The 27,544-nt window shown below is 38.7% G+C and overlaps 1 protein-coding gene across 4 annotated transcripts in view; it reads right to left on the bottom strand.

Annotated features, from left to right (window-relative positions):
* The window catches only part of AP3B1 (adaptor related protein complex 3 subunit beta 1), a 155,105-nt gene extending 127,875 nt beyond the window's left edge, over window positions 1-27,230 (bottom strand). For 2 of the 4 annotated variants that reach the window (XM_010413937.4, XM_019279975.3), the window contains exons 1-4: window positions 26,993-27,230; window positions 13,170-13,245; window positions 6,861-6,935; window positions 1,532-1,627 (exon numbers count right to left, since the gene is read on the bottom strand). In XM_010413937.4, the coding sequence (XP_010412239.3) occupies window positions 1,532-1,627; window positions 6,861-6,935; window positions 13,170-13,245; window positions 26,993-27,123 (378 nt within the window). In that variant the 5' untranslated portion in view covers window positions 27,124-27,230. The remainder of the gene's footprint in view (window positions 1-1,531; window positions 1,628-6,860; window positions 6,936-13,169; window positions 13,246-26,992) is intronic. The other 2 variants (XM_010413934.4, XM_010413936.4) reach the window with 1 other exon arrangement.
* Window positions 27,231-27,544: the final 314 nt, after the last annotated feature.

The following is a 27,544-nucleotide window of genomic DNA, read 5'->3' as shown; positions in this document are numbered from 1 at the left end:
AGAAAAATGTTGCTTAATCAACTACTAAATCCTCTGAAATCTAGCAAAGTGAAATTGCAGCATCATTAATTCATTGTACTGCCAGAATGCAATCTCCCAAAGAACATTTCTCCCAAGGACTGAGAGCTGGTAACACACATTTTCAGACTGGTATTACCTAATTATCAATTCATCTAAGATTTCAAAATTTCTTCATCTTAAAAGCTTCTAAGTAGTAAGTGTCTGGATGGTGAAAGCCCTTTATTTGACCATTTTTGGAAAAATATCATGTTTCTACCAGAGTTTGCAAAGCTCATCTGCAGTGACTTAAGTTTAAAATAAAAGTTCTTTGCACAGGGGAAGGTAAAAAAAAAAAAAATATCTCCACACATAAAGCCGAATTATAATCATCACAAATTGAGAAACAAAACACTACAAAAAATGAACAGAGACCTATAGTTCATAGCAGGCTTAGTCATTTCTTTAGTTGCTGACAATCTCTACTAGCTTGGTGTCTACTCCCTTGCCACACCACCAGTTATTTTTTTTGCTACTCAGCCCCAACATTATCACTCCTCCTTTTGTTCTCATTACCCACAGCTTTTAAAAGCATTATGCTATGAGGAGTGTTCACTGTATACATAAATCACAAAAACCACCGGATACAAAGTCATCTGAATTGTAGCTTTTCATGGCAGTTAGAGATAGTAAAGGTGGTACATATGACATTGAGATGAAAGTTCAAGGGAAGGGGGCAGAAAACCCTCTAGTTGATGTGGGATCCTCCTACAGCTGCACAACACGTGCTCTGATTGCAACATTTTCCAACAAGATGCAAGGTGTGGGTTAAGTGACATAACAGAAATGAGCCTAGGGTACAAGAAGGGTACAAGAAAAACCCAGTCTTAATATAGAAACTGGCCAAATTTCAGAACAAAAACGTAATAAATCTTTCTTCTCTCCACAGTCACATTTCAAAGGCAATCCTAAACTTTGCTGTCTAATCCCATTTCTCATTGTTACCTCATTTGAAACAAAAGAGTACAAAATGCTATTTTTTCAGTGCTTTTAATGAAAAAGTACCATGTGCAAGATACTGAATATTTTAATTTAGGTACTACTGTCTTCCTTATGTTTCAATTCTCTGTTGTACACAAAGCTCTTTCTTTTATGTAAACTAAAAGGAACACAGGTGGTTCATGGTAACAACGGGGTCTTTTTTCCATATACACAAGTTATATATATATATATATATATATATATGTATATACAGAGAAAAGTCATTCCAGAAATGAAATGTTTTGCATGTGGATTTGAAAGCACCATTCTGCTGTTTTTCTTTAGTGAAGTAACTTTACTTCTTTCAGGCTTACTTAGCTGCTTGATAAGGTTTGAGGTCAGAAAAACTTGTTCAATCACATAACTTGAAACTACTTTATCAGATGTAGATGTTTACATGCTTTAGTTTACCATACTACACTTACACAGATGTTTTTATTTTTGTGCTACCAGCTCAGAATTCCCTATAAAATGTTATTTAGTAATCACTCACTTTTAAAGCACGCTGGAAAGTACTGATGGACAATAATGCTAGATCTTGCTGCTCCTCTGCGTAGCGCATCAGATAAACATACACAAGCTTTTTTATCTGAAAAGAAAAACCACAGTGAACATCACTATGAGAAAATTTTAGAATTCTATAAAACTAACTCCTAGGTTTCACATTTTTATCAACATTTTCTTATTGAAGAAAAACCTCCAGACTCCTGGAGCACTCATGTGCTTCTCCAATGTTCTACAGAACACCTGAGGTGCTGCAATGCTACCTAATTAATGAAACAGACAGATGAAGGCTAATAACACAAAGTACTGCTTTATATTATTAACTTGCAAGACTTGAATAATCTAAGATGTTGACATGGGGAAACTGATCACTTGAGCACCTTATTTTTTTTCTTATAGAAAATAGGTTAAACTGCAATAGCCAAGAATTTCAACAAGTCCATTTTATTTTACCCTGAAACTCAAAATCAATTATGTTAACACATTTGAAAGTGAATATAACTTACAGCTGAAGTGTGGTAACTTACACTGTACAAATCTGATTAAAAAAACACTTGCCTCGGATGGAAACAAAGGATGTTAGATTCACCTCTGCATGACTACAAGAATTCAAAAGATCCAATATAAGCATACTACAAAGGATGCAATTTCCAAAGACTAAGAAAACCTCATTATGATTTTGGGGAGGAGGGTATTCAATTTAGTTCACTTTACCCCATCATGACCACTACATACCCAGGAAGCAGTGAAAACATTTTTTTACATTTGAGTAGTAAACTGACTGTTGGGGTTTATAATGAAAAATTCTGAAAGACCCTCACCTACAGCTGTGCTAATAATTACTGTCACTATCAGAAGATCTATCTTTGTGCCAATTCTGGCAAAAAACCATAATATTAAATCACAGAAGGTCACACCATACTAAATTATTTTTTGTTCAGTCATAGAGAAGTAGCAATCAACATTGACCACAAGAGGCCTGTGCACTGAATGACTGCAGGTGTGCAAAGAAAGCCTCCTTTCCTTGAAACCATTCTGTGACTAGAAATGGAAGCACTCAGAGCTTCGTGACTACACTATTCTTTCACCATTTACCTTCATTCAATGTTAAAATGCTCTGTTCTATAAAGCTAATCATAACAGGGGCACATTAGGCTTGAGGAACACAGGCAGATTTGTTTAATTAATTTATCAATATAACCACATCAAAATCCATGAATTATTGATGAAGACTTATTTTTGTTCTATACCACCGATTGTTTATTAGGTCACTTTTTGTATCCTTACCATCCATGACTTGATGCACATAATCAAGCTGAGGTCAGCATGTACTTAAAAAAAAAAAGGCAGTTCTGTAAACAATAAGACGCCCTTTGCTTCTCTTCAAATAAATTAACATGTTATACCACTTCTTCATCTCCATTTTTCTGCATCAGAGCATTTAGCCCTGGTTTAAAAAAACAAAAATAGGAGCCATTTCTGGGCAGGAAATTCACACGGTACAAAGTCACAGAATCACAGAATATTCTGAGTTGGAAGGGACTACAAGGATCACTGAGTCCAACTCTTAAATGAATGGCCCATACAGGAATGGAACTCACAACTTTGGTGTTATTAGCACCATGCTCTAACCAGCTGAGCTACTCTGATGGTTACTCAGATAAATCTATGTTTTTTATGCTCCCAAACTGCAGTAATTTGTACAGACATATTTGGGAAAGAACTCTTAGGAATAGGGAAAAATTTGGCAAAACATTTTCAGGAAACAGGATCAATGTACTAAGATTCTGACAATCTAGTAATTTCTCATAATATCAAAAGCATCCTAAAAAACGGACCACGAAAAAGGTTCCTGAGACAGATAAGGTCTAAGTAGATGGTTGTAAGTACACCTACACTAAGACCTAAACTTGTAATCTAACTCAAATTAATAAAGAAACTTGTCAGATGGCTTTAATGAATGTCCTGGTTTCTTTTCAGTCTAACAGTCTCTTCCTGCACAAATATGTTAGCATTAAGTGGTGGAAAAACAAGTAATGAGGGAATTTAACTACAGTATAGAAGATGACATGTGAATTCACATAACTGTCTATTTGTTCTAAAATAGGAGAAAAGGTCCATAAAATATAATCAGTGAAAGCCTTTTGCTAATTAATGTTATGTGCTAAAACCTCATCTTCACATCCACAAAGGAGCACAGAGAGACAAAGGGGATGGAGGGATGTGTGCACACAACACCCTGCTCTAGCTTTTCCCAAACCCATGACAGGAACCATCAGCTCAGAGATGCGGAAAGAAACACAGTAATAGGAGGGAAACCATATTTAGGACTTGTAGAAAGGATACACTGCCACACTCCCCCCAGAACAACCTCTGGAGAGCCTCAGCTCCTATGCCCAGGCGTTAAAACCACCATGAGTCAACAAACACCAGAGCACCTTTCAGACTGAAGGTCTTTTACATGTACAGACATGGGACAGAGATGAAAGAGTTATTTTAGACAAGACATGGGATGTTTTGGGGAAGAACTAAAGTGAAGGAGAAGCAAGGGAAATCTACATAATCTGGAAAGGATTAAGGGAAAAACAGAGGGATAAGATGGCTGGACACATCTGAACAGTTTGATAGTTGGTACATCTATCCTTCTGTTCCCTGCATGTGAATAGCACAACCTGTTGCATTGACTTGCTAAATTTAATTTTGAACTGTTTTCCTTGGTGAGGTACTCTTTATTCAGCACGAAGATGCATTTACATGCCTGCAGCTAGAGTCAGGCCACAGACTGGAGGGGTACTGCATCCATGGGCACCAGCAACTAGAGAGACCAGGAGTGAGGGGACTTAAGTACAACTCCAGCAACTGGAATGTGACATCGAGCCGTAGGGATCTCTAAGTCCAGGGTGGGCAGCATCTGGAACAAGTGAGGGTCTGGCTGCCAACACCTGGGCTGGGACCACAGGCCAGAAGGTCCATGAGCGTGTGTGTAACTGAAGAGACCAGAACATGTGAAACCAAGCATGAGCCGATGTGTTTGCAGTGCCAGCGACTGGAATGGGTGCAGGTGTACAAGTGGATCAAGCTACACTAGCTGACAAGTAGGTGAAGTGGCCTAGGTAGGAAGTAGGTGTGGAAGTGAGCATCTAAGGGCGAGACCACAGGAGGAGCTGGCTATGGCACAGACCAGTGAAGTCCCATCCAGCTGCCAAGGAAAGCCCATGGCCTGTGGGTCTCTAGGGGCAAGAACCATGGGTGTTTGTGCATCTCTTCAAGGGCATAACCACAGGGGTTTAGATAGTAGAGGAGCAAGGAAGCTCTGGTCAGGTCCAGTTGTATGTGCGCATAGCTACACATACCTGTGTGTCCAAAGGCGAGTCCATGAGGGAGCGGCTATTGAGAAACCAGAAGAGCCCTGGTTTAGAGGCATTCATATGTGTATAGGTGTTTGTACCAGCAGACAAAAAAGGGCTACAGCCTTAGGGGCTCATTTGTCCAGGTGCTAACAACATGGGTGACTGAGATCCATGGGCCAGACAGTGGGCAGACTCTGTGCATGAATCCTGTATATATATACACATTCCCACTACCAGACCATCTTGAACTGCCAAGCTGCTGGTGCTGTTTGTGTTCACCTGAATATCCTGTGACAAACTACGTGGCTGCCTCTGTACATACATATTTGTTCTGTATAAATATACAGATACAATACTTATGTGTATGTGCATACCCTACCAGGGATACAGTCTCAGCTTCACTACTGGTTGGGCTTAAAGCCTGGAACTGTGACAGTCTTGCCTCTATCAGACTAGTGGTTCCAGCCCCAACAGTTAAAAGCACTCAAGATGAATAATATTGTTGAAGGCACTCCTCCTTGGTGTAAGGTCTCCCTGTTTAAAACTGGACATAAGACTATTCAAAACTTACAAACACAAATTAAAGTGAAACACAATATTTAACTAGTCTGATTTCTCATCCCGTATCTTTTTACTGCCTACTACTAAAAGAACAATTACAATTTCTAAAATTATTTTAATACAGTAAGTTCCTGAAATAGCCTGAATTAGCATCTTTGCACACTTATGCCTCCTTGACTTACTAGAGCTCAATATTTGGCCTTGGCCAAACAAATCCACTCTCTCAAAGAATGAAAAAACCCAAAGTTTTCAAAGTAGTAGCTAAAAAAGAGTAATTTCTTTAAAGCTAAAATTAAACTCAAACTTGACTATCACTATCCATCCATGTAAATATGGATGAAAACTGATGTTTTACCCATTATATCACAGCATGTTAGAGTGAGAAAGGAGTTTGTTGAAGGCATTATTACAGGAAATATAATCTTCAGTGCCATAAACCAGGGAAGAAATAATTTTTTGTTCCTATTAATAATAAAGGCTGAAATACATATTTTCAGAAGAGGACAGAAAAATTGAAGCATGCATTCAATTGACTTCTCTCCTTAAAATCCAAGGCTTCAAACAACTGTTGCCCACATTTTTGAAAAATTATGATCCTGAGCAGTAGGAAGTAACTAAAGTCATTGCATGTTCACTCTACTTTCATCAGACTGATGCTTGTTAGGCACCATGAGGTCTCAAACGATAAACTTACAGATGCTATTTTTATCGAAATCTCATTTGTCAAGTCGACTATAACTCTGACACTTCGGCAGGGGAGCTGTCAGTGTATGCACAGTAATGCTAGTGAGCATCAGAGTTACATTTTCTACATACACCCTGTGGTTGTACAACAGTAACCCTGTGGATTTAAATACATCATCATTTAACACTACCTCAGTTCTTTAGCATTCTGGATATCTGAATTTTCACTAGTCCAAGACGGATTTTTTTTCCCTTGCTTTCATATGAGAAACAAAAAAAAAAAAAGATACAGAAGCAAGCTGCCTTGCGTGTCTAATAACACCTGATATAGATGCAAGAACACACTTTTTTACCCAGCCATTACCTTGCAGCTTCAATCTGCAACAGATGTTTTAAAATACAATGTAGCTCAACCCCAAGCTTTGCAAAAAGCACCATACTTCAAATAAACTACAATAACTTTTCTCAACTACCACCATACTTCACAAACTTTCTAAAATCAAGTATTTTTTTTAAATGTTCTTCCTCTAAATCACCCAACAGGTTTCCTTTGTTTATACATAAAATTATTATCATAATGCTGTTATTGAAATAAACTCATTTAAATTCAATACATTCATGATACCAGAGATTTTATGGTTTATGTTGAAGTCTGATACAATTAGATAAAATTTTCATAAACAGAGTTTCCATAACAGTATGTTTAACAAGTTAGAGGAATACCTCAATGTTTTTACTGGCAACATTCTTCACAACAGCAGGAAACAGCTCTGAAGCATTTTTTCCTTTTGCAATCATCTGAAGAAAAAAGTAGAGACAAATCTTAGTAATATAACAATATAATTTATTAGAACATGGTTTGGGTTTTCTTGATTTATTACAGATCTGTATTTTAAATCTCATTTCTATGAAATCGAGGATAAAGATGTGGGGTTTTGTTAATTATCAGACCTTACAGGATACAATCCACACAACAAAAACTCTTGGGTCCTGGCTGGTTATGAGTTTGCTGGAGTGGAATCCATGAACTGGACTTTAACATGTAAGACAGCAAATAATTTTTAAAATTACTAAAAACAAAGACCTTGCTAATCCGAAAAGCCCTGCAGAATTACCTTTTGGGAGGTGGAGTGCAATAAAAAAGGTACCCAACAAAACCCAAGTTCCCACTCCTTTTCCCTGGAACAACTGTGGTTTGCAACAGAACCAAGGAGAAAAATAAAAATAAACATCACAATTTAAAAACAAAACAAGGTTGTTTTCCACAAGAAAAACACAAAAGGCCATAAAGTGTTTTTACAGAACAAAAAAGAATATACAAAAGCCACACAGTAAAAGCAAGATCAATCAACCCACCAACTGGGTTTTTTTTTTGAAAGGAAGTTTTCATGTTTGATAATGAACAAGGCATGTCACAAATAAAATTGCCACAATAAATAGCAAAAACATCAAAACTCTGGTTTAGCTTCAGTTCTTGTACAAACATCTTAAGAAGGAAGTTATTTGTAGGAAACTGGGTACCTAGGACAGAATATAATACTTTAATATACACTATAGCTGAACAATGTTCTGCTTAGATATAATTCCAGTAGAATGCCTGGCAGTACTTTATGTCCGAACTGCAAACCCTGGAATTTCAGGATCATGTTACATCAAGTTACAGTGCTGCTGAATACAGACCCAGAGCACTCCCAGCTCTGGGAGTCTTGCTCAAGGTCAAGATTCAGCCCCCCAAACATCAAGGTAATCAGAAAACACAAAATCTCACTAAGCAAATCATAGAACAGTGACCTCTGAAAGTCATCTAGTCCAAACCCTCTGAAGCAAGCAGGAACTTCTTCTGTTCACAAATCAGGTTGCTCAAAGCCTCTCATCACTGAATGTTTCCAAGGATGGGGTTATTCACCATCTCTCTGGGCAACCTGGCCCAGCGTTTCACTACCATCATCGTAAAATCATCTTCCTTACATCTTATCTAAATCAAATGTCTTTTTAGTTTAAAACCATCCCTTCCTTGTCAAGTCATCACAGGCCCTCTACTGGAAAGTCCCTCTCCAGCTTTCTCATAGGCCCCTTTACATACTGGAAGGTGCTACAAGGTCTCCCCAAAGCCTTCTCTTCTCCATGCTGAACAACCCCAACTCTCTCAGCCTGTCCTCACAGGAAAAGTGCTCCAGCCCTCAGATTCTTTTTGTGGCCTGCTCTGGAGCCACTTTAACACATCTGTTCTTCCTGTCCTGAGGACTGCAGAACTGGATGCAGCTCTTCAGGTGAGGACTCTGTTACCACAGTGGAGTAGAGGAGCAGAATCATCTTCTTCAACCTGCTGGCCATGCTTTCTGGGCTATTAGCGAACACTGTCAAATCATAACCACCATTTCATTCACCAGCACACCCAAGTCCTTCTTGGCAGAGCTGCTCTCAACCCCTTCATCCACCAGGCTGTGCTGATACTGGCAGCTGCCCTGATCCACGGGCCAGACCTTGTACTTGGCCTTGTTGAACCCCACAATATTCCCATGGGTCCACATCACCAGTTTGTCCAGACCCCTCTGGATAGCATCCCATCCCTCAGGTATGTCAACTGCACCACTCAGTTTCGTGCTGTCTGTAGATTTGGTGAAGGTGCACTCAATCCCACCATCTATGTCATTAATGAAGATATTAAATAGTACTGGTCCCAGTACACACCCCTGAGGGACACCTCTTGTCACCATGTTGGGGTCCAACACACAAAAGCAACAACAAATACACAGGGATCCAAAAAAGGAAACAGGAGTTCTGCAACTGCAGATACTCCTGTCCATAAATATTACATTCCAACCATTACTCAGTGTTGTATAGCTGATTAAACTTCATATTTTCAACTCACACGTCTGTTTGTGTATTTCATTGATAAAATACATTAAAAGCATAAAGAGTTAAGATCTCATGCAACAAAAGCAAGAACACACAAAGCCAGGCAATACCTGGTAAACTGTAAAATCTGAGAAGCTTAGAAGAAGGATGCTGGAAATAAGAAAGAAGACAGCTGCAGTTCAACCTATTACTCGGCCTTTCAAAAGGGTGTAAGAGCAGCTGTCCAGCATGACATTTTGATCTACCCCATTTAACATCTTAAACTGTTTACTGCACCTGTATTAAAACACAGGAAGTGAAACAAGCACTGTGAAAAAGCAAGCACATTATATGAGTTTCAAGGGGTTTTTAACTAAGAATCTAAAATAAATTTACTTCTTTCAGGAATGAGGGATCTCCATAATAAATGCCAAATTCAGAATGACCAGGTAGAATGTAGCAACAAGATGCATTACAGAGAAAACAGAATGAAAAATTATCATCTTGGTGCAACAGAAGTTACAATACTCAAAACCAGGGATGATCCTTAGACTTCCCTGATAGGCTGTAATAGTATTACCCCATGCATTACCTGGATTCTTTAATTGATCAACCATAACAGCTCCAGTGTACCATATAAATATGTATTTAGCGTCTTTTAAAAGAGTGTATTTTGATTCATTATTGCATAATGACTAGTGTAGATCCTCCTTAGCGCATGGATCATTAAACTGAAGAACATAATGGTTCTTTCCAAGACTAAGGTCTATCATATAATTTTTGTTTCTGTGCCTAGACATTCTGCAGTTGTGCTGTCTTATACACTTGGAGTTTCTGGACAATAATGTTCATTCTAGCATAAGTGCTCTGTAATGTCAGGATGTACTAAACTTTTTTTTTCCATGTGAGAGACACACAGACATGGATGACACTCTCTGAGGGAAATCAGGCATGTGATTGTTTCCTAAATTTATGCTCTGAAATCATCACGAGTGAAATTCCACTGATTTTTCCCCAGAAATTCAAACAGGTTTCAAGATCTGGTACTGGTTGTTATAATATCAGTGAACGTTTTAAAAGAAATATCAGCTATTATGTTTTCATGCATATAGTAGAATATGTATATACAAAAATTTATTTCTAAACCAGCAGTGTTGCTTATATTCTTCCAAAGATCGCAATTATTTTATTGCACACATATAAGGAAGAAACATACAAAATAACATACTGATTCAAAAAAAAAAAAAAAAAGGTCATTGATCATTAAAGTCATACTTTAGCTGAAAGTAGGCTTAGGTACCTTCACCTATAAGGGAGAAGTGAAAAGATCAAAACTCCTTTGCTTGAAATTTTGTTGTTTTAAGTCACTCTCTGGAAGACAGATTTGGTTTTATTTGTAATGAATCTCCTTCTCCCTAGGAGAAAGTTCACAAACTACATTAAAGGAGGAAGCAGCAGCAAAAAGTGCCCTAAGCAGTGTTCTCCTGCTACTTCTCTATCATGCCTATATGAATAAATGAAGGTTTAGACTCTTAAAGTCTACTAAAATACTAAGATAACTATTGGTATCACAGAATTATAGTCATACCGAACAGTTTAGGTTGGCAGGGACCTTAAAGATTAACCCCTCTTCTGTGGACAGGGACACTGTAATTACTGAGCATCTCCCCTGTGACAACAGGCTGAGGGAGTTGGGGTTGTTCAGCCTGGAGAAGAGAAGGCTCTGGGGACCCCTTATAGCACCTTCCAGTAAGTAAAGGGAGCTAAAAGAGAGATGGAGAGGGACCTCTTTAAGGGCATGTAGTGACAGGACAAGGGATAACAGCTTTAAGCTGACAGCAGGTAGGCTTACACTAGATGTTAGGAAAAAATTGCTGCAAGGGTGGTGAGGCAGTGAAACAGGTTGGCCAGAGAAGTTGTGGATTCTGTGCACATAGTTTTTTCAACTATCTAAAACTACTGAAAATTAGCATTCCAGTGAGACATGTTAAACAATACTCTGACAACGGAGTTCCTTTTACCTCTAATAATAAGGCTAGAGGAAGCCTTTCATCTCTGAAAAACACATCTCATCCCTGAGAGATGTAAGCTTCTCTCTGTATGTAAGCATGGAAGCACCTCTGTACTCCTCAAGAACATTATCGCCATTGTTACAAGGCCTCATGTTCATACTGTGCAATATCCCACTCCTGGTCTGCAAAGCTCATTGTTTGAGTTTGTTATGTCAACCAGAGGTTGGTGCCAGGTATCTGGTGTGAAACACACTTCAAACACAGCACAGGAAACAGCAAATACCTTGAAGATAAAAGAAACTGAAAACAGAGGATCCAGTTCAAACAACTCACTTGTGGTTAAGTAATGGTCAGCCTAACAAGCTAGAAGGCTGTTTTCTACTTCAAGCAGCAGGAGCTGAGTAAGGGAAAAATATCCAAGAAGCTGAAGGTGCCTGCTGCCTTTGGGGAAGTAGTGCTCTTCCTGCACTGCACAGTGCTTAGAACGGGAACAGAAAGCAAGGGCTGTGAACTTAAAAAAGGACAGAAATCTGGAACTGGAAACTGGAAAGAATTGTCAGATTGGAAAATGGAGAAGCAGAAGAAAGAATGTGCCCAGTTAGTTCTGCCTTCCCTTGCTGAAGAGCTCTTGAGCCTGATCACTTCAGCCTAAGTGATCAAGGACCACAGCTATCACTGCTAACTACACATCTCCAGCTTCATGGTATCATACACTTCCAGAAAATTAAAGAAGCCATTAAGAACTCTTCTGGATGTGCAGCAGTAGCAAGTATTTAAAATTAGTGAATTTGCTCATTGCACACTCATTTGTAATGAAAACATTTTTTGTAGGAAAAAAGGAAAATGATCAACCTATAAAGCCTTCGTTTACAATTTAAAGCTGATTCAATTTAATGGTTTCTAATTCCCCCCCATATACATACATACACACATACATTTGGCTTCAACAGTTTCCAAATACAGGTAAAGATTTGGCCAACTTTTCAAAAAAGAAAACCGAGGGAGCAAGAGGCAACTTGCCACAACCCTCCTGCCCACAGTAAAAACCAGAAAAAAAAGATCTTTTCTGAGGGAAGCAGAACAATGTAAGTTTACCATATGCTAAAACCATGGCACTTATAAAGGTAATGGTTTTTTGCAACAGCACGTCTGTAAGCCACTCTCACTAGTCAAACCCTGAGCAATCCCGCATCATGCTGGAAAAGATGAATCAAAAAAACCTTTCCCAAAACCAAGAATGACATTATGAAATAACAGTTGATAGGTTACCCAGATCTCACAGGTAACTGATGCCTCTGGCAGGACTAGGGGATTACAGGCAAAAAGACAACCATGCTGAGTAAAATTCTCATCACTGGATGATCATGAAGGGAGAAGAAGCCAGCTCTGGAGTCAGAGGAAAGAACACAATCACATGACACCATCTGTACCTACTCACTTTGGTACATACTCAGACAGGATTAAGTATGCAAAACCCAAGCAAAACAAAAAAAGCACATTCAGAGTAGACTGAAGAAACAGTGACAGAAAACAAATTCAAAAGCCCCAAAACAAAGAAGTCAAGTGCACACAGAATGATCTTCTGTAGCACATTCTTCCAATACTTTAAAGAAGAAACAAAGGGATACATACCATCAACTTCATGACGTTTTTTTTTATAGGGTTTAAACATACAATGGTGTTAAACATTATTTAATCACCTCTGTGAGTACACATTCACCTGAAATATGTAATCAAATATTCAGGCATCATGCTCAGTCAAAAAAGAAGATCCTCATGCAATTTAATAAAATAGAAATAGTAAATGCAACTTGTCATTTTATTCCTGCAAATTTCTGTTGTTTCCAGTGTGACAAATTTGAAGCTTCTCTTCAGGAGCCATTTCCTATTCAAGGTCTCACTGAAAAGAGCTGTTTACAGGCATATTGGCACTGTTACATAAATATTTCAAAAGCATATGACTGCATATATCCAGATATACCAATTTCTACACAAAATTCCAAGTTAAGAATTTTACCATTTCATCACCACAACTTCTAAAGATAATTTAGAGACTTAAGTGCTAACCTGGTACAGATCTGTAAAAGTAAAACATTATTTCCACCCAAGAAATAAAAAGAATAATAATAAACCCCCATATCTCATAACAAATAAAAACAGTAACAAAAAAAAAATCACATACCCCAACAATCCTTTTCATAGCATCCAGCTTTGCGGAATCTTTACTGCTTTCCAACATTTGTTTTAGGTCTTCATTTCTACGGTAGAAATACAGAAAAACATCAATTAGAAAAATTAAAAATTAAAACCAGAATACCGTTTTTATATTCTTGAATCAGTTCAGCAACTCATGGTGAAGCACTGCTCCCTCTTGCCCACTTTTAAATTGTATTTACTAACATGCTGTATAATGAAGAGTTTAGCAAAAGAATGTATCAGATTCCAACAATAATGTAAGACCGTGAAACTTCAATCTGCTGTTAGCTGAAGCCTGTCTTAAAGGCTGAAATCTTGAGGTACAAGAAGAGATTAGTTTAAACCAACAACTTATTCACTTCTCCCTTGTCCCCCAGGGAGGCCCAGATGCAATAATGAGAAGTTGACATGTTTGTGTTAAAACATAATATCAGCTCATGTAAGTCACTGAAAAGCCCAGACTTCAGCATGCTCTGAATTTCACTAAGAATCAAGGATACAACCTTGCGCTTCTATCTGCCTTTCTGGATTGTAAATTGCTATCCCCTGTGCTCAGGATTAAAAGCCTCAGATCTCTAGTAGGTCTGTTCTACAAGCTCTAAGACATCCTGATGATTAGATACATACAGTGTCCAAGCACTCTTTACAGATGAAATAAAATTCTCCCACAAAAATAACAAGTTGGTAAGAATGTTCTCTTGTAGATACAGCTTTTCATGAGTTGTCACTAATAAGAAACCCCATCCTGCTTCGCTTTTTAGATGTAAACAAATCACAGTCTAACTGCACTTACAGATGATGGAACCTTACAAAAAAGATTCTCTGACAGCTTTTTGTCACATCTGGATTGCCTGATTCCTAAAAGATACAAGCAAATAGAAGCTCAAGAAGAGACACCTGCAATATTCCAAAGAACTCTGAAGAATTTCCAAGTTTACAAACCCTGTGAACTTTCACATAAGTGGGTAGACCATGGCTGGACACCAGGTGCCCACCAAGTCACTCTTATCACTCCCTTCCTGAAGCAAGATGTGGGTGAGAAAATAGGATGGAAAAGACCTCATGTGTCACAATAAACACAGTTTAATAAAGCAAAAGCAAAGGCCACATGCAGAAGCAAAGGAAAACAAAAGATTTATTCTCTATTTCAAATCAGCAATGTCCAGCCACTGCCCAGGAAGCAGGGCTTTAGTATACTTAGCATCTGCTCTGGAAGACCAACACCATAAGAAAGAATGCCTACCCCTTCTCCTTTTTCTTAGCTTTTACCGATGATCAGTCATTATATGGTATGGAATATCCCTTTGGCCTGTCTGGGTCAGGAGTCCTGGCATCTACACATCCTTCAAGATCTTGCCCATCCCCAGGCTACTAGTGAAGGGGAATACTGGAGGGACAGTCTTGTCTGCTGTGTGAGCACTGCCCAGCAGTAGCTGCAACACTGGTGCGTTACCAACACCTTTCTCACCACTAATACAAAGCACAGCATGACGAAGACTGCTGCAGGGGAAAATAATTCCACCTCAGCCAGACCAAATATATCCAAACAAGATTTCAAAAGTGAGTGCAGAATCTAGAAATTTACTGATTTATCACTGCTCTCAGAATTTCGTATGGGAAGGAGAGAGGGATGTAAGCCAAAGCTGAAATTAGTTACAATGAAACAAAATATTGTCACTCATTCAGTCATAAACCTTTAAAGAGTACTTTTCCTACTTGCAAGGGACAGAGTCACTCTAATAGAGACTTCCTCATATTTTCAGAACCAATACTGCATCTGCTTTGTGCCTCTCCATGAGAAATCCACATTGCCCACGTTTCAGTATACATCCACAAAAGAACTGCAACCAGATGAAAAAAAGACTCCAACAAAACAATCAACTTATTTCCTACTAAGCTAAGGCATGTAAAATTCAGGATACCTATATGCAACTTAAAATTTAAGTCTAACTCCTTTTCCAAAACCAAGTGTTTCACTAAATAATTGAAGAAATCTATTACAGATTCCCTATGTTGTAAATATTGGCTTTCCTTGACAGCTTAATATTTAATTATTATCTTAAAAAAAAAAAAAAAGTAAGCATTCTATTTCCTTGCCTGCTTTAGTACCATTTCCCAAATATCACTGGTAACTCCCTATTTTGTACACATCACGCTCAAAGGTTTTTACTGTTTTTAGTTACTCCTGGACATGTTCAAAGATCTATATGGTCAGTGTTCTATTGCTACATTTGTTTGGTTGTGTGCTTTGGTCATTTAAATTATACATCCCATTCAGTTTTGTCCTCTAGTTTTGCATACTGCTAAGCTCAGCTTTGTAAGCCCATAGCCGACCACGTTCTTCATGGGAAGTGGCAACATCCAATGTACCTTCTTCTTGTAACACCACTCCAAGTTGACAGGTCTGTTAAAAATATCTAATGCTGTGATGTCACAGGTATTTTCCTATTGTCTGCATTCCTGTTCCATGATAAAGGAACACCTCTCTCTACCTTAAACTCCACATTTTTCTGATTTTATTTGAAGATGCTTGTATTCACCTCTGTTATCATCACACTTCTTTTAGTCATCCCATATTTTCCCCTCAGATCTATATCTTTATTTTTGATATTAGAAATAAAGTATTTGGTGGTTTAGGGCCGCACATAAAATATCATTCATAATTTGGGGTTTTTACCTTTCAATCCCTCTGCATAGTTCCATTTGCAACTAACTTTTTAGGAAGAGTAGCTTCGATTTAATTTTTTGCAGCCCTCTTTATTCCCATCACCCTTGGCCACAGAAATAGCTTATTTTGCGGACCATTCCTACCTGCCTATTCCTCATCTGATACCAAGTAAGTCTCAGTTATTTTTGATCAGCTTGAAGTATCTCGCCTGAGAGACTTTGCTCTAGCTGGATACAGCAACTCAGAAACCTCTAATTCCTTCTGCTTAACTCTTAATTCTTACCTGTGCAAGAATCTGTACGACATGGTAACGAAAGTTACATAGCAAAAGACAGGACTTGAATTAGAAAGTTGCTTTTAGTCCTATGCTCCCGCTTCCAGTTTCCTACTGTTGTTGCAAAATGTGGAATATGTAAAAATTTTCTTAAGAAAGGATGCTCTTTGATGTTTGATCTTTGTATACGTTCAAGCCTAATCAACAACAAATGAGATCAATCTATGAAATGGATAGCAGCTAACAAACAAGCTGCAAGTGATGTCTGTGTGTTAGAAAGACAAATTACTTGTCTGTAGAATTGCCTTGTTAAGGTTTAGGGCTTGACAAGTTACCATGACCTCAGACCCCAGGTGAGGTTAGTAAAGCCTGGGAAGAAGGATGCACCCCTGAGAGTGGACAAGGAATGCAAAATTTATGGGCCACAAGGACATTCTGTAGAACCCCCAAGACAAGGAGGAAACTAATAAAGACAACTCAGCAACAGTGGGGAATCAACTCAAGCTGGATAAAAGCCAATTCTGGCAGGGACAGACTGTGATCATGGCCCACCAACTCAAAAAACCACCAACCTAGAAGAAGACAAAGGCTGAGCGTGTGGACCAGTTATCATGAGAAGCAAGAGAATCATTAACCAATAGAAGGCAGAATACTAACTAACAAACAAAAAAAAACCAAAACAAAACAAAAAAGAGAAGTCTGTGTCAACAGGGTAGAAAATGAAGAAATAATAATTTGAACTTGAGGACCAAGAAGCAAAACCAGAAGAAGTTACACAGAACAAGATCCAAGTACAAGCTGAAGACTGTCTCCCAGAATGTAACAAATAACAAGAAAAAATACAAAGGTGAATTTAAGATGTGAAGACAGAAGGAGGAAGCGTTTAATGATGAACTGCACTTCCAAACGCTTATAGAAAATATTCTATATATCATACACTTCAAATTAAAGCATTTTGAACTGTTAGCGGGGAAGATACAAAATATAACAATTTAGATGTGAAGACCTGTTTTCAGCCAGCCTTGTTTCCATAAGAGAAAAGCAGCAAGGGAAAAAGAAAGAAAGAAAAATAGGAATTAAACAACAAGTTCTTGATGAATTCATTTGGAAATTAATTGTTACCTGAACTGATGGTTTGTTGGGATTTTTAAAAATCTTTTCTAACAAATTATAATCCAGGATTAGCAAACATCAGATATTTACGGAGTATAATATTGCTCCATACATCCACATGGATCACCAGCAGTAGCAAGCCTTTTTTCTTCTACAGTTAGATATGGTTTCAGTGTAACCTCAAAGTTTCGCTCTTTAAGAGCAGACTTAATAGTGCAAGACACATCAATTATTTTGCCCAGCATTGTGGAGTTTTGTTCCATTCTTCTAAGTGAAGTATGTAAAAAACCAATAAAAAAATTACTGCACTCAACCAAGCTTGCCTGCCAAGAATGAGGCCTACTCAAAAAAAGAAAATCTTACGAAGTAACAGGATACCCATTCCCTTGCTGTTTTAACTTCCAGAAAAAAATATTGTATGCAGATTTCAAAGGTCATTTCCCTCCAAAAACAACTCTTATCAGCAGTCTCAATGAACAATGGGAAAAGCAAATGCATTTCAGTCTTTTATAATACAGTTTACTGTACAGTAAAAATATTTTCACCTTTTGATCATTAAGAAGTTTTAAGGAAATTTTCATCCTTAAGTAAAATCCCTCAAAACAGAAAGCATAAATGTAAGCTTTGCAGTCACACTAGGGTTCATGTTCCTATACTCATTAGTTAATGCTTCTATACTCATCAGTTCACAATCTTAGACAAACTCTTTATTACTTATCTCTGCTTACCAGGGGCTCAGGAAAATGCAAGGAACCCTCAGCTGCACCAACACCTGCCTGTCCCTGCTAAAACTTTGAGAGTGATTCTAGCCTTACAGAGTTAGGTACATACTATGGATGATTGAAATATAAACCTTATTACTTCAGGAGGAACACCAGGTTTAAAAAAGCCTAATCTGACAGTTGACAAATGATGTGGAACTATACGAAGCAGGAAAGTAATGGTCCCAACAACAGCAGATGCAAAAAACACCAAACTTTTGCACAAGTATAAATATGTAGTCTCAGCCATTTTCCCTGACAGTAATACAAGGTAAAATTACTTTCCAAGAGCAAAAGTACAGAAAAACAAGAAGATTCCCACCCGTATGCCCAATGATGTATTCTAAGAACTCAACAAGATTTCCCTTGAGTTCGCAAGTCATAATCTAGTGTCTTAAGATCTATTACAATACAGGCCCACTGTCATCAAAAGTTGCAAGCTGAAAGCACTGGTACAGATTAAAATTAGAAATATTATAGTCATATACAACAGTGCCATGAAATACACTACTTGTATAGCATCTATGATATAAGGCAATGAGTCAATTATTAATATATTAAGAAATCAGTTCCCAGCTGCCTTTGTAATCTTTACCACCACAGGCTTGTATTCCTCAGTACCGGAATTCGAAAGCTAAAGGAGTGTAAATTAGAAATGCAAATTCATCACCTAGCTTTCACGGCAAGTATCACATGACAGATCTACAATGACACAACATGACAGACATCACAAAACACGCCCACAATAAAATGTTCTCTTTGAAACACTGGTTGAATGTTAAGAGGAGGTAGTAAATTTCTAATTTTCTTCTATGTTTTCGTATTTTACACTTGTAGCATTTAAGATTTATACTACCTTTTTCCTTCTCCATGAAAACACTGCTTTCTTCATACCTCTGAATATCTACCTTCGTAGATATGATAGGGGTATGGATATGACAGGACCTGTGACAGACCTACCAATTTGGATTAATCTTACAGATGTTATCATTAGAAAGTAAGCAAAAACCACCAGCTAATCTTTTCTAGCTCTCATGTTCTTTCTTGTGCCCTCTATTCCCCTGCCATTAAAAAAGGAATAAGCCATAAACCTTACAACTGCCCCAAGATAAAAGGAGATGGTGGGGATAGGGGCATGGTAGGTGTGCAGAGTGTAGGGAACAAAAGAAAAGACAAAAAACAGCCTTAGATCTTGACAGTCACAAGATTATACTGCCAAACAGCTTTAACAGCCTGGAGTCCTATGCCAGAAAGCACCTTGATCACCTTGCTCTGCACATTGATTATGGCAAACAGTATCTAAAGAATAATTCTGAATATGCCCTACTACTGTCAGCATGCACTTGGTCACTAAAACTGCCGTCTTGATGAGGTTATGACTAGGATTACAGATTCCATTGAGCAATGTTATCCCCTTCTACAGAAAAAAAAGTAGGCATAACTATACATCACTGAGGTTTAAACAGCTATGTCAGCAATAAACCTGGGCCTCTCTCTCAGTTACTTTGTCCCCCCATAGGAACTATGACAAACTTCTAGTCATACTAAAATATTAACCCAGAATCTGCGGCATGTCATTGGCCACTGCATCAACATGTTCCGAACAACTATTACTAAGAAAACACTTGCTCCACTCTGGTAAAATACACATTTATTTTCTATTCTTTTTAGCAACACCATAAGATTAAACCCATAGATTTTCAGGTTTTGCTACACTTCTGACATGCCAGTTAGTGAAAGAAGTCACCCACTAATCATAAGCCTTCTTTGTAATAAAGAAAAATGTTCATGAGTATCAAAACTGCAACTGAAGACAAACTAACAATGCAAAAGCAACCTTGGGAACAGCTGTAATCCCCTCTAAGAAAGAGGAATGAATTCCAAACCATGGTGAGACAGAAGGTCTTCATATATAAGGACAGCACTATAGCACTGCAAGGTAAGATACAGGAAATGGGAAACAAATCCACTACTGGGGAGGAAGCACGCTTCACCACTTTTGGTAATATGGAACAAAGCTGTACAGAACAGAAGTTACAGAAGTCTCACTCAGTTGAGTTTTAACAATGCATTTCTTGTTTTAAGTTTTCCATCCACTGCATACTTTCAGTTGCCCACTATCAACTGCACTGTTCTTGCATTCAAGAGACTTCACTTGGCAGGACATAGTTTTAACCACAGCACACTAAAATAAATTTTTTTTGCCTTCCAACATAAAATTCCAAACACTGTGAATGCTGCCAAGTTTGAAGCAGAAAATACACACTGACAGAGCAGTGTAACCTTTACTCTTGGCATCTGAGTAGCAATGAAGTCCTAGGAAACATCCCGTGTTTCCTGAAAAAAAATTTTTTTCTTGACATTTTAATGGCACTGGAAAATCCTTAAAATAAATTGGTTTATTCTAGGTCATGCTATTGTGTAAACTCTAAACAAGTTTGAATTTAACATTTAAAGAGGACCTGCAAATTGATTTCAGAACCATTAAACATGGAAGCTAAATCAGCAACAAATACATGCTGCAATTTGAGTTTATTTTAGTTAATTTAGGGTTTTCTTCCAGCAGGAAATTAAGAAATCTGAGTTTCACTGTGTTTTGGTCTATGCCACAAACTGTTTGAATGACATCTTGTGGTGCTGTTCAGTACTACCATCCTCCTCCATTATAATACTGTATCTACTTCTAATTCACAACATAGAATTCAACTACTACTTCAAGGGAGACTTGAATCATATGGCTTTGAGTGTAGCTGTTCTATGGCTTAAAGAGAATTGAGACAAGAAGTACTTTATTTCTTTTTCAGCTACCCCTCATTTTTCAATCTGAAAAAGAAGCATACTACCCAAAAAGCAAAACTCAATAGTTTTAAAGGATAGACTAGAGATGTGAGGGAAACCAGGATAACTACAGTATCCTGTAAGGCTGAGAGCCAAAGAGAACAAAACCAGTTATGGTCTAACCAGAAACATAATTTAACTCATTTAATAATTACTTTGCCACTAATTTCTCAAAGCACTTGCAATCTGGACGGTTTGGGTATACTCTTTCCTTCTCACTGGGGAAACAGGAAAGTATAAAGTTAAAAACTAAATAAAGCATCTCCCAGTTCTCTGCTGTGAATAGATAGTACCTGAACAATGCTTGAGCAATCAGTGCATCAACATCTGTAAGTTGCTGCTACCACCACCATCAATGCAGATATGTAAACTACCTACATTTCAAAAGCCCTAACCAGATGGCGGCTAGTATGACTGGTTTTAAACCCTTTCTGGATCCGACTGCAATTTAATCTAAGATTATCTGTTGTCAGTAGAGTAGTTACAGATACTATTTCACCCAGCAACAAGAAAGGTTGTCTGAAAGGATGAAAAGATTCAATCTTGCAATTGCACTGCAAATAACCTCTTCTGATAGTACCCATACCACTAATACTACAGGGAAAGTTCTGCCAGCGAGAAATCTTCCTCGGTGGAAGATAGCAGTTTTCTGAAAGCTGAAAGAGTGTCTTCAGGGGTGGTGCTGCCATTTAAATGGTTGTGTCAACTTAGAGCCTGTCTTGAGGCTAGTGCTCAGAATTTGCAGACATTTGTAGATCACTTTGCAGCATTTGATAGCTGTGAAGGGATTACAGGAAAGTGAGAAGCAGTATCACAGAATATTCTCAGCTGGAAGGGACCTACAAGGGTCATTGAGTCCAACTCCTACTGTTTGTTTCCAGCTTTCCCAAAAATGCTGAGAGAAGGCTTCTTTGAAAGATACCACCACAGAGGTGGTGCTGCCAGAACCTACTCAGTGTTAGTATATTAATTTACATGTATGTCCACATTTCAGAAACACCGTAGAACAGCATTACAATGCTGTTCATCTTCTGGCAGAATGCCAAACAATTCTGAGTTCCTCCAAGTATCAAAACTATCAAGGGGTGGCACAGACAAGGATAGCCTCCAAAAAAAGCAGAACTAAAAATTTGTGGAATTTCTTGCAAGTGTCAGCCTTGTAACAGTTGTAGATTTATCTATTTCACACCATTCAGGATGCCGATCAAAGGAAATGTCTAAGGTAAATATACGACAATGCAGTAAACATGCAGAAACCACAGTGAAGACCTTAAACTGTAAAACTTGCCTTTCTAAAGAAATAAAAAAGCCTCCAAAAATGTAATGACTACATTACAGAGAATCACAGCAAATCAACAGTTCATTGCTTGCATCTTCATATGTGCCAAGTGCATGGCAATAAGAATATATTCACTGTGTGTCACTTCCTATCAGATCTGACAGATTTCAGCTGGAGAAGCGTTCTGCAATAGTATGCCCACCTTTGTACACCGCGTTTAGTTCCTATCCTTGTACTGACTAAAGGGTTCAGATTTTGTCTTGTAGACTCATCAGGACTCATCCAAACCATTCATCTTTGCTGGGTTGCACATCCTACCGAAACTGGCATATCACCATATTGGTGGGCATAGGGCCATTTTAACAGATGGAGAAAGAAAGTAGTTGTGCCAATGAGCTAGTGGATGCATGAAGTTTGAATATTAGAGCTGGAGTCTCCTCCAAGAATTTCACAAATGGCAATCTATGTACAATCTCTCCATGACTGACTGGTTGAACAGAATATGCCAAGACAAAACTAGATCAATTTACAACTCCAAGAACACCTCTGGCAGCCGTTGAAAGCAAGTTTTTAGCTCCGATGAGTTTGGAAAAGTCTTCTGCACAGAGAATTGGGGAATTAGTATCATAATGAAATCACCACCTTCAGCTCTCTGCAAAACAGGCTTGCAAATCTCTGCAAAGAAAAATGAGTTTGCAGCACTGCCGAGTTTTCTGACTAATGGCTCAACAAAACACGTAAGCCAGATCTGCAATAAAAAAATCTAATAAATTACAAATGTATTTTGCTTGGCAGTAATACAGTTTAAAGATGCAAATCAGTAAAGCTGAAAATGTGTGTTATAAATTTTGCCATCTGCTTCAATATTGTACTTAAAAATTGGTATCTACTGATGTCACTCCTATAGTTCAGCTCTAAGTTTTTACATTTTATCAGGTAAAGCAATAGCTAGTTATATTGCTGAAATTGTACCATTTCCAAGAACCAAACCTTACTACATTTTAATTTTACATGCAGGAAAGTTTTGTTGAAAATGCAATTAATATAGATGAAAATCTTCTGTCTACCTGTAATTCACTGTAGGCAGTTATAGTTGCACCCTAATACATGTAATTAACAGGGATTCTGTGTTACTAATTAGCTCTCCAGGTACACTTCGATGTTGGAAGGTGGTTAGAGTTTTCATTCCTCCACTGAGAGTAATAATAATGTAATAAAGCATAATGTAACTATTCTATTAATTTAGGTGGTGTGTATCACATAGTATTTCTCTACACTATACAGGAGATTCTGAGATTCCAACTAGGCAGTGCTTACTTCATGGTCCATCAATCTAGAACACAGAGAAATAGCCTGAGGCCCACATACAGGATTCAGCTTGTCCGTAAGATTTACGTAACCCATTGGCTCTTACAAATTTTCTGCTGAAAACTTCTTTTATAGACAAAGACTTCTCTGCAGACTGTTTCCATTACTCTGGGGACCAGAATCCGACCCTTTTTCTTCTTTTTGAAACATGCGGGACATGTGAATACCTAGGATGTAACCAGCTCAAAGACAACTGTCAAACTACCAACCTGAACACATAAATACATTCTTAAAATATAAATATAAAACTAGTATAAAGGAATACCATACATGTCAGTTCATGTTACAAGTGTGAAAGAGGAAAAGAGGAAGGAGAGCAACAGGCATCTCCAGTCATGCAATTGGGCCCTTTCCACACAAGGAGGTTCAGACTGACTCATCTCAGGTATGTAAGATCTTTCAATTATTCAGTTACTGAGATGCTTAACAGAATGAACACAAAAATTCCATTCTCCTGCTTCATTCATCTAACCAAGCAAAAAGCTTTAAAATCAATACATACCAAATACAAAAGTTGTATCTGCCTCTTTAGTCAGGATTAAATACTCAAACAGCTAGTGCCAGTATCATATATTTGTTGTGAAATCTGTTATTCAAGAACAGTTTCAGTTTAGTCAAAACCAGTAAGAAATCAGTTTCTTCTGTACATGTTGTAATACTATAGAGATTAGAAAACTCCTCCTTTCCTCATTTCTTTTGTCCCGAACATGTACAGTTACCTCACAGAAGCAGACCAAAGTTGTATACTTATTTTTTCTATTTTCTTTCACTTCAGTAAATACATACAGTGTATTAGCTAATCAGAAACCATGTTTGCACATGGTGTGTGCAACATAATGCACCTTGCTTATATTAAGATAAAAAATCATGAAATAAACAGTTACCTTTAATAATCTTCCAACAGTAAAACTTTCCACTTAGTCAGGATTAAGATGTCACCAGGACAGAAATTTTGATGAACTGAGACATTTTCAACACTGATAGCATGTGTTTGAACCAAACCACAACACAAACATGTACTGAAAATACTATGTTCACTAATCAAATTAAAATTATATTTGTAATTGAAAGTTATTGGAAAATCATTGAATGCTAAAGGTAAAAAAGGCAGCTTTATCAGGAAAATGATAAATAGACTTTTACATCAAGGGATGCTCAGAGCTTTTAGATGAGACGAACTTCAGCAGAGTATTCCTACTGAAATGTGAGAAACAAAACAGGACAAATAATTTATATTAGAACAACTTTGGATTTCAGATTTAAGTCCACCAATACTGATTCGTGCCTCTGTGTGGGCCCTTCTGTCGTAAGATCAAAGACAACTTATCCTAAACAACTTCATTTAATGCCATACCCATTCTGTCTTACTTCTTCATGACAAACAGAAGAAGACAGACAACACAAAGAAAAGAGACAGGAATTTTTTCAAGAAACTATTTACAATAGCAGTGTGATACTTATACATTAACTACCTGATATTTACTGATTTACTGGCAACGGGCAAGTGCAGGGTTCTGGGCCATATATTATATATGTATCCCTCCGCTGAGAAGGAGCATTTCTTGTATCATCAGTAGAACTAAGGACGAATCCCCCTTCCTCAGCAACAAAAAAAGTTTGCCAAGAACTGAAACAACACAATGATACCAGACATGAGTATATCAGCAGTGATGAAAGACAATCTAGAGAGATCAGCAAACAACCTTTGAAAAGCTCTAACAGCAATTTTCATTTCACCAGTGGAATACTTCGCTAAACACACACCTTCACAGGCAAGATGCAAGGACACATCTTGCACTTTTCTGTATGCTCTTATATTGCCTTCTGATGAGCAGGTTTTGCACTATTACTAGAGTGAACTAGTAGAAACACAAAGTATACGCTTGATGAATGACAACTGCATTTTCCAACCAGAGTGCCACACAGTCCGCTTTTCCAACAATAACCCTCACTTGCAGTCCAGTGGCTTTTCCACACTACACAAATTTTCACACTACGCAAATCACCTTCCCTGCACAGTGTCTGTTCCTCAACTATCCAATCCACACTCAGAGCCCAACCACACAAGTGTGAATTGTGGATAACACCCTACTTCAGCAAGAACTTGCTTGTCAGCTACAAAAAACCACAGACAGCAATGTCTGTTTTCCTCTCAAGTAATTCCTTTAGAGGATTACACTTCTGTAAGTGTAAGAGCAAGTCTGGAGGAGCAATTAATTAATATGGCACGTTCACATATCACAAGCTGTTCTGGTTCTTCCATACTAAAGGACATCCATATACATACACACGTACAAAACATCTCAGGACCCCAGAGCTGTACTTCCCCATGATCACTGGGAAGCCTTGGGTAGAACCAGTCACCTCAGCTTCTGCATCTAATAAAATAGAGAGCTATACTTCACTTGCAAAACAGTCCTAAGTTTATGAGTTATGTAGAAATTTATGGCCATGATCAATGATCAGGATACCCCCCAGCCCGTGGAAAAAAGAAAGTAGAAAAATAATGGTTTAGAAATAAAGTGTGAAGTTGTTTCTATGGAAAGGGGACAAGAAAAGAAGGGCGCAAACAACGTAAATCAGCTAAAACACACAAATCCATAGAAGTGCATTTATACTAGAGCAGTGAAAATTTGAACTGGAACAGAATGAAAAAGCAAAGTATTTAGCAAAATAGAAGGGTAAAAACAAATGAGACTCATCTGGCAAACTGAGGAGGCCCATCAGGCACTGTCTCACAGAGCTACGCATTAGACTGACAGCAGCTTCATGTTCTCGTGATTTACTTTGGGGTGGTTCACAAATAAACACATCAGTCGAGGTTTCCAGAGCACAGATGTTCTCTTTGTGCAGAACAATCAAACTGAAGAAGCAGCAATTGATTTTCTAATGTCCATGAGACCTTAGTTTATGGTGCTTTTTTATTGGTTGCTCTCCGAATAGATTTCCAATTTGTTGTAGAATACAATTCCAGCTTAGCAAACCTTTTGATCCTTTCATTTGGACATTCTTCCTCTCCAATCCACTTTTACTTTAAGGAGCTGAAGGCTTTTTGTACCAGTGCACTTGGCCGGGGTTTTTTTAACTTCTCCATTTCCTCATTTTGACTTCTGACCAAGACACTGTTAACACCCACTTCAAGCTGGGCCACCTCGCCCTGATCCACTACACTTCCAACCACAACTCCCAAAAATACTTTTTTTTTTTTACAAACACTTTATATATATACACATTTGACGGCAAAATTAAGACAATTCCAGAGCGGTTAGCTGTCCAAACAGAGGAAAAATGATAAGCAGTTTTCCAAACAAACCAAAAGAAACACTTTGCAAATAACCCACTCCCTATGCACACTTTAAACGTAAGCAAGCCAACTTTTCCGCGGAGTCACGAGGGGAGACAAGCGGGAGGCGCGGCTTCCCCGTCAGGGCCCCTGGAGCTTTCCCTCCCTGTGGGATGCCCCGCCAGCCCAGCACCGCCCGCCCGAGAGCCCAGCGAGCTCCCTTACTTCTTGGTGTCGCTGCTGAAGAGCCCGAAGGCCGCGGGAGCCGAGGGGGTCACGGTGGGCGCCGCCTCCTGCGCCAGCTCGGGCGTCGACTCCCCGCTCTGCTCGCTGTAAGTGAGCCCGTTGCCGGACATGCCGCCGCTGCCACTGATGCCGGTGCCGCCGGTGCCTACCCGCCCCGCCGAAGTTGCCGTCGCTGCACCCCGGACCTGCCGCCCGGCGCTCCCCCGGAAGCGGGGCCGTCACGCGGCGGGGGCGGGGCGGGGCGGGGCGGCCGGGCCCGGACGTGCGGCCGGAGCCGCGGCCCCGGGGCAGGGGGAGGGGCTGGGCGGTGGCGCGCCTCGGGGTGTGCTTCCCGGGCCTCTGCCGGCCCCTTGAAACACAAAGCATGGCCTAGAGCGTGAGGTCGTTTGCTGCTTCTAGTGACCGTGTTACCGATGCCGGTACTCCACGCTCACGACAATAGTGGGGTAACCTAGACTAGAAGAAGCTGTTCACGTATGAGAGGCCAGAAATATAAAAGGATAGTTAGAAGTCTTCTGAGGGAAGTTTCTC

Source organism: Corvus cornix, chromosome Z (genome assembly GCF_000738735.6).
Source record: "Corvus cornix cornix isolate S_Up_H32 chromosome Z, ASM73873v5, whole genome shotgun sequence".
NCBI lineage: Eukaryota > Metazoa > Chordata > Aves > Passeriformes > Corvidae > Corvus > Corvus cornix.
The sequence above is the reverse complement of the archived record's forward strand: the minus strand, read 5'-3'. Positions and strand labels throughout refer to the sequence as shown.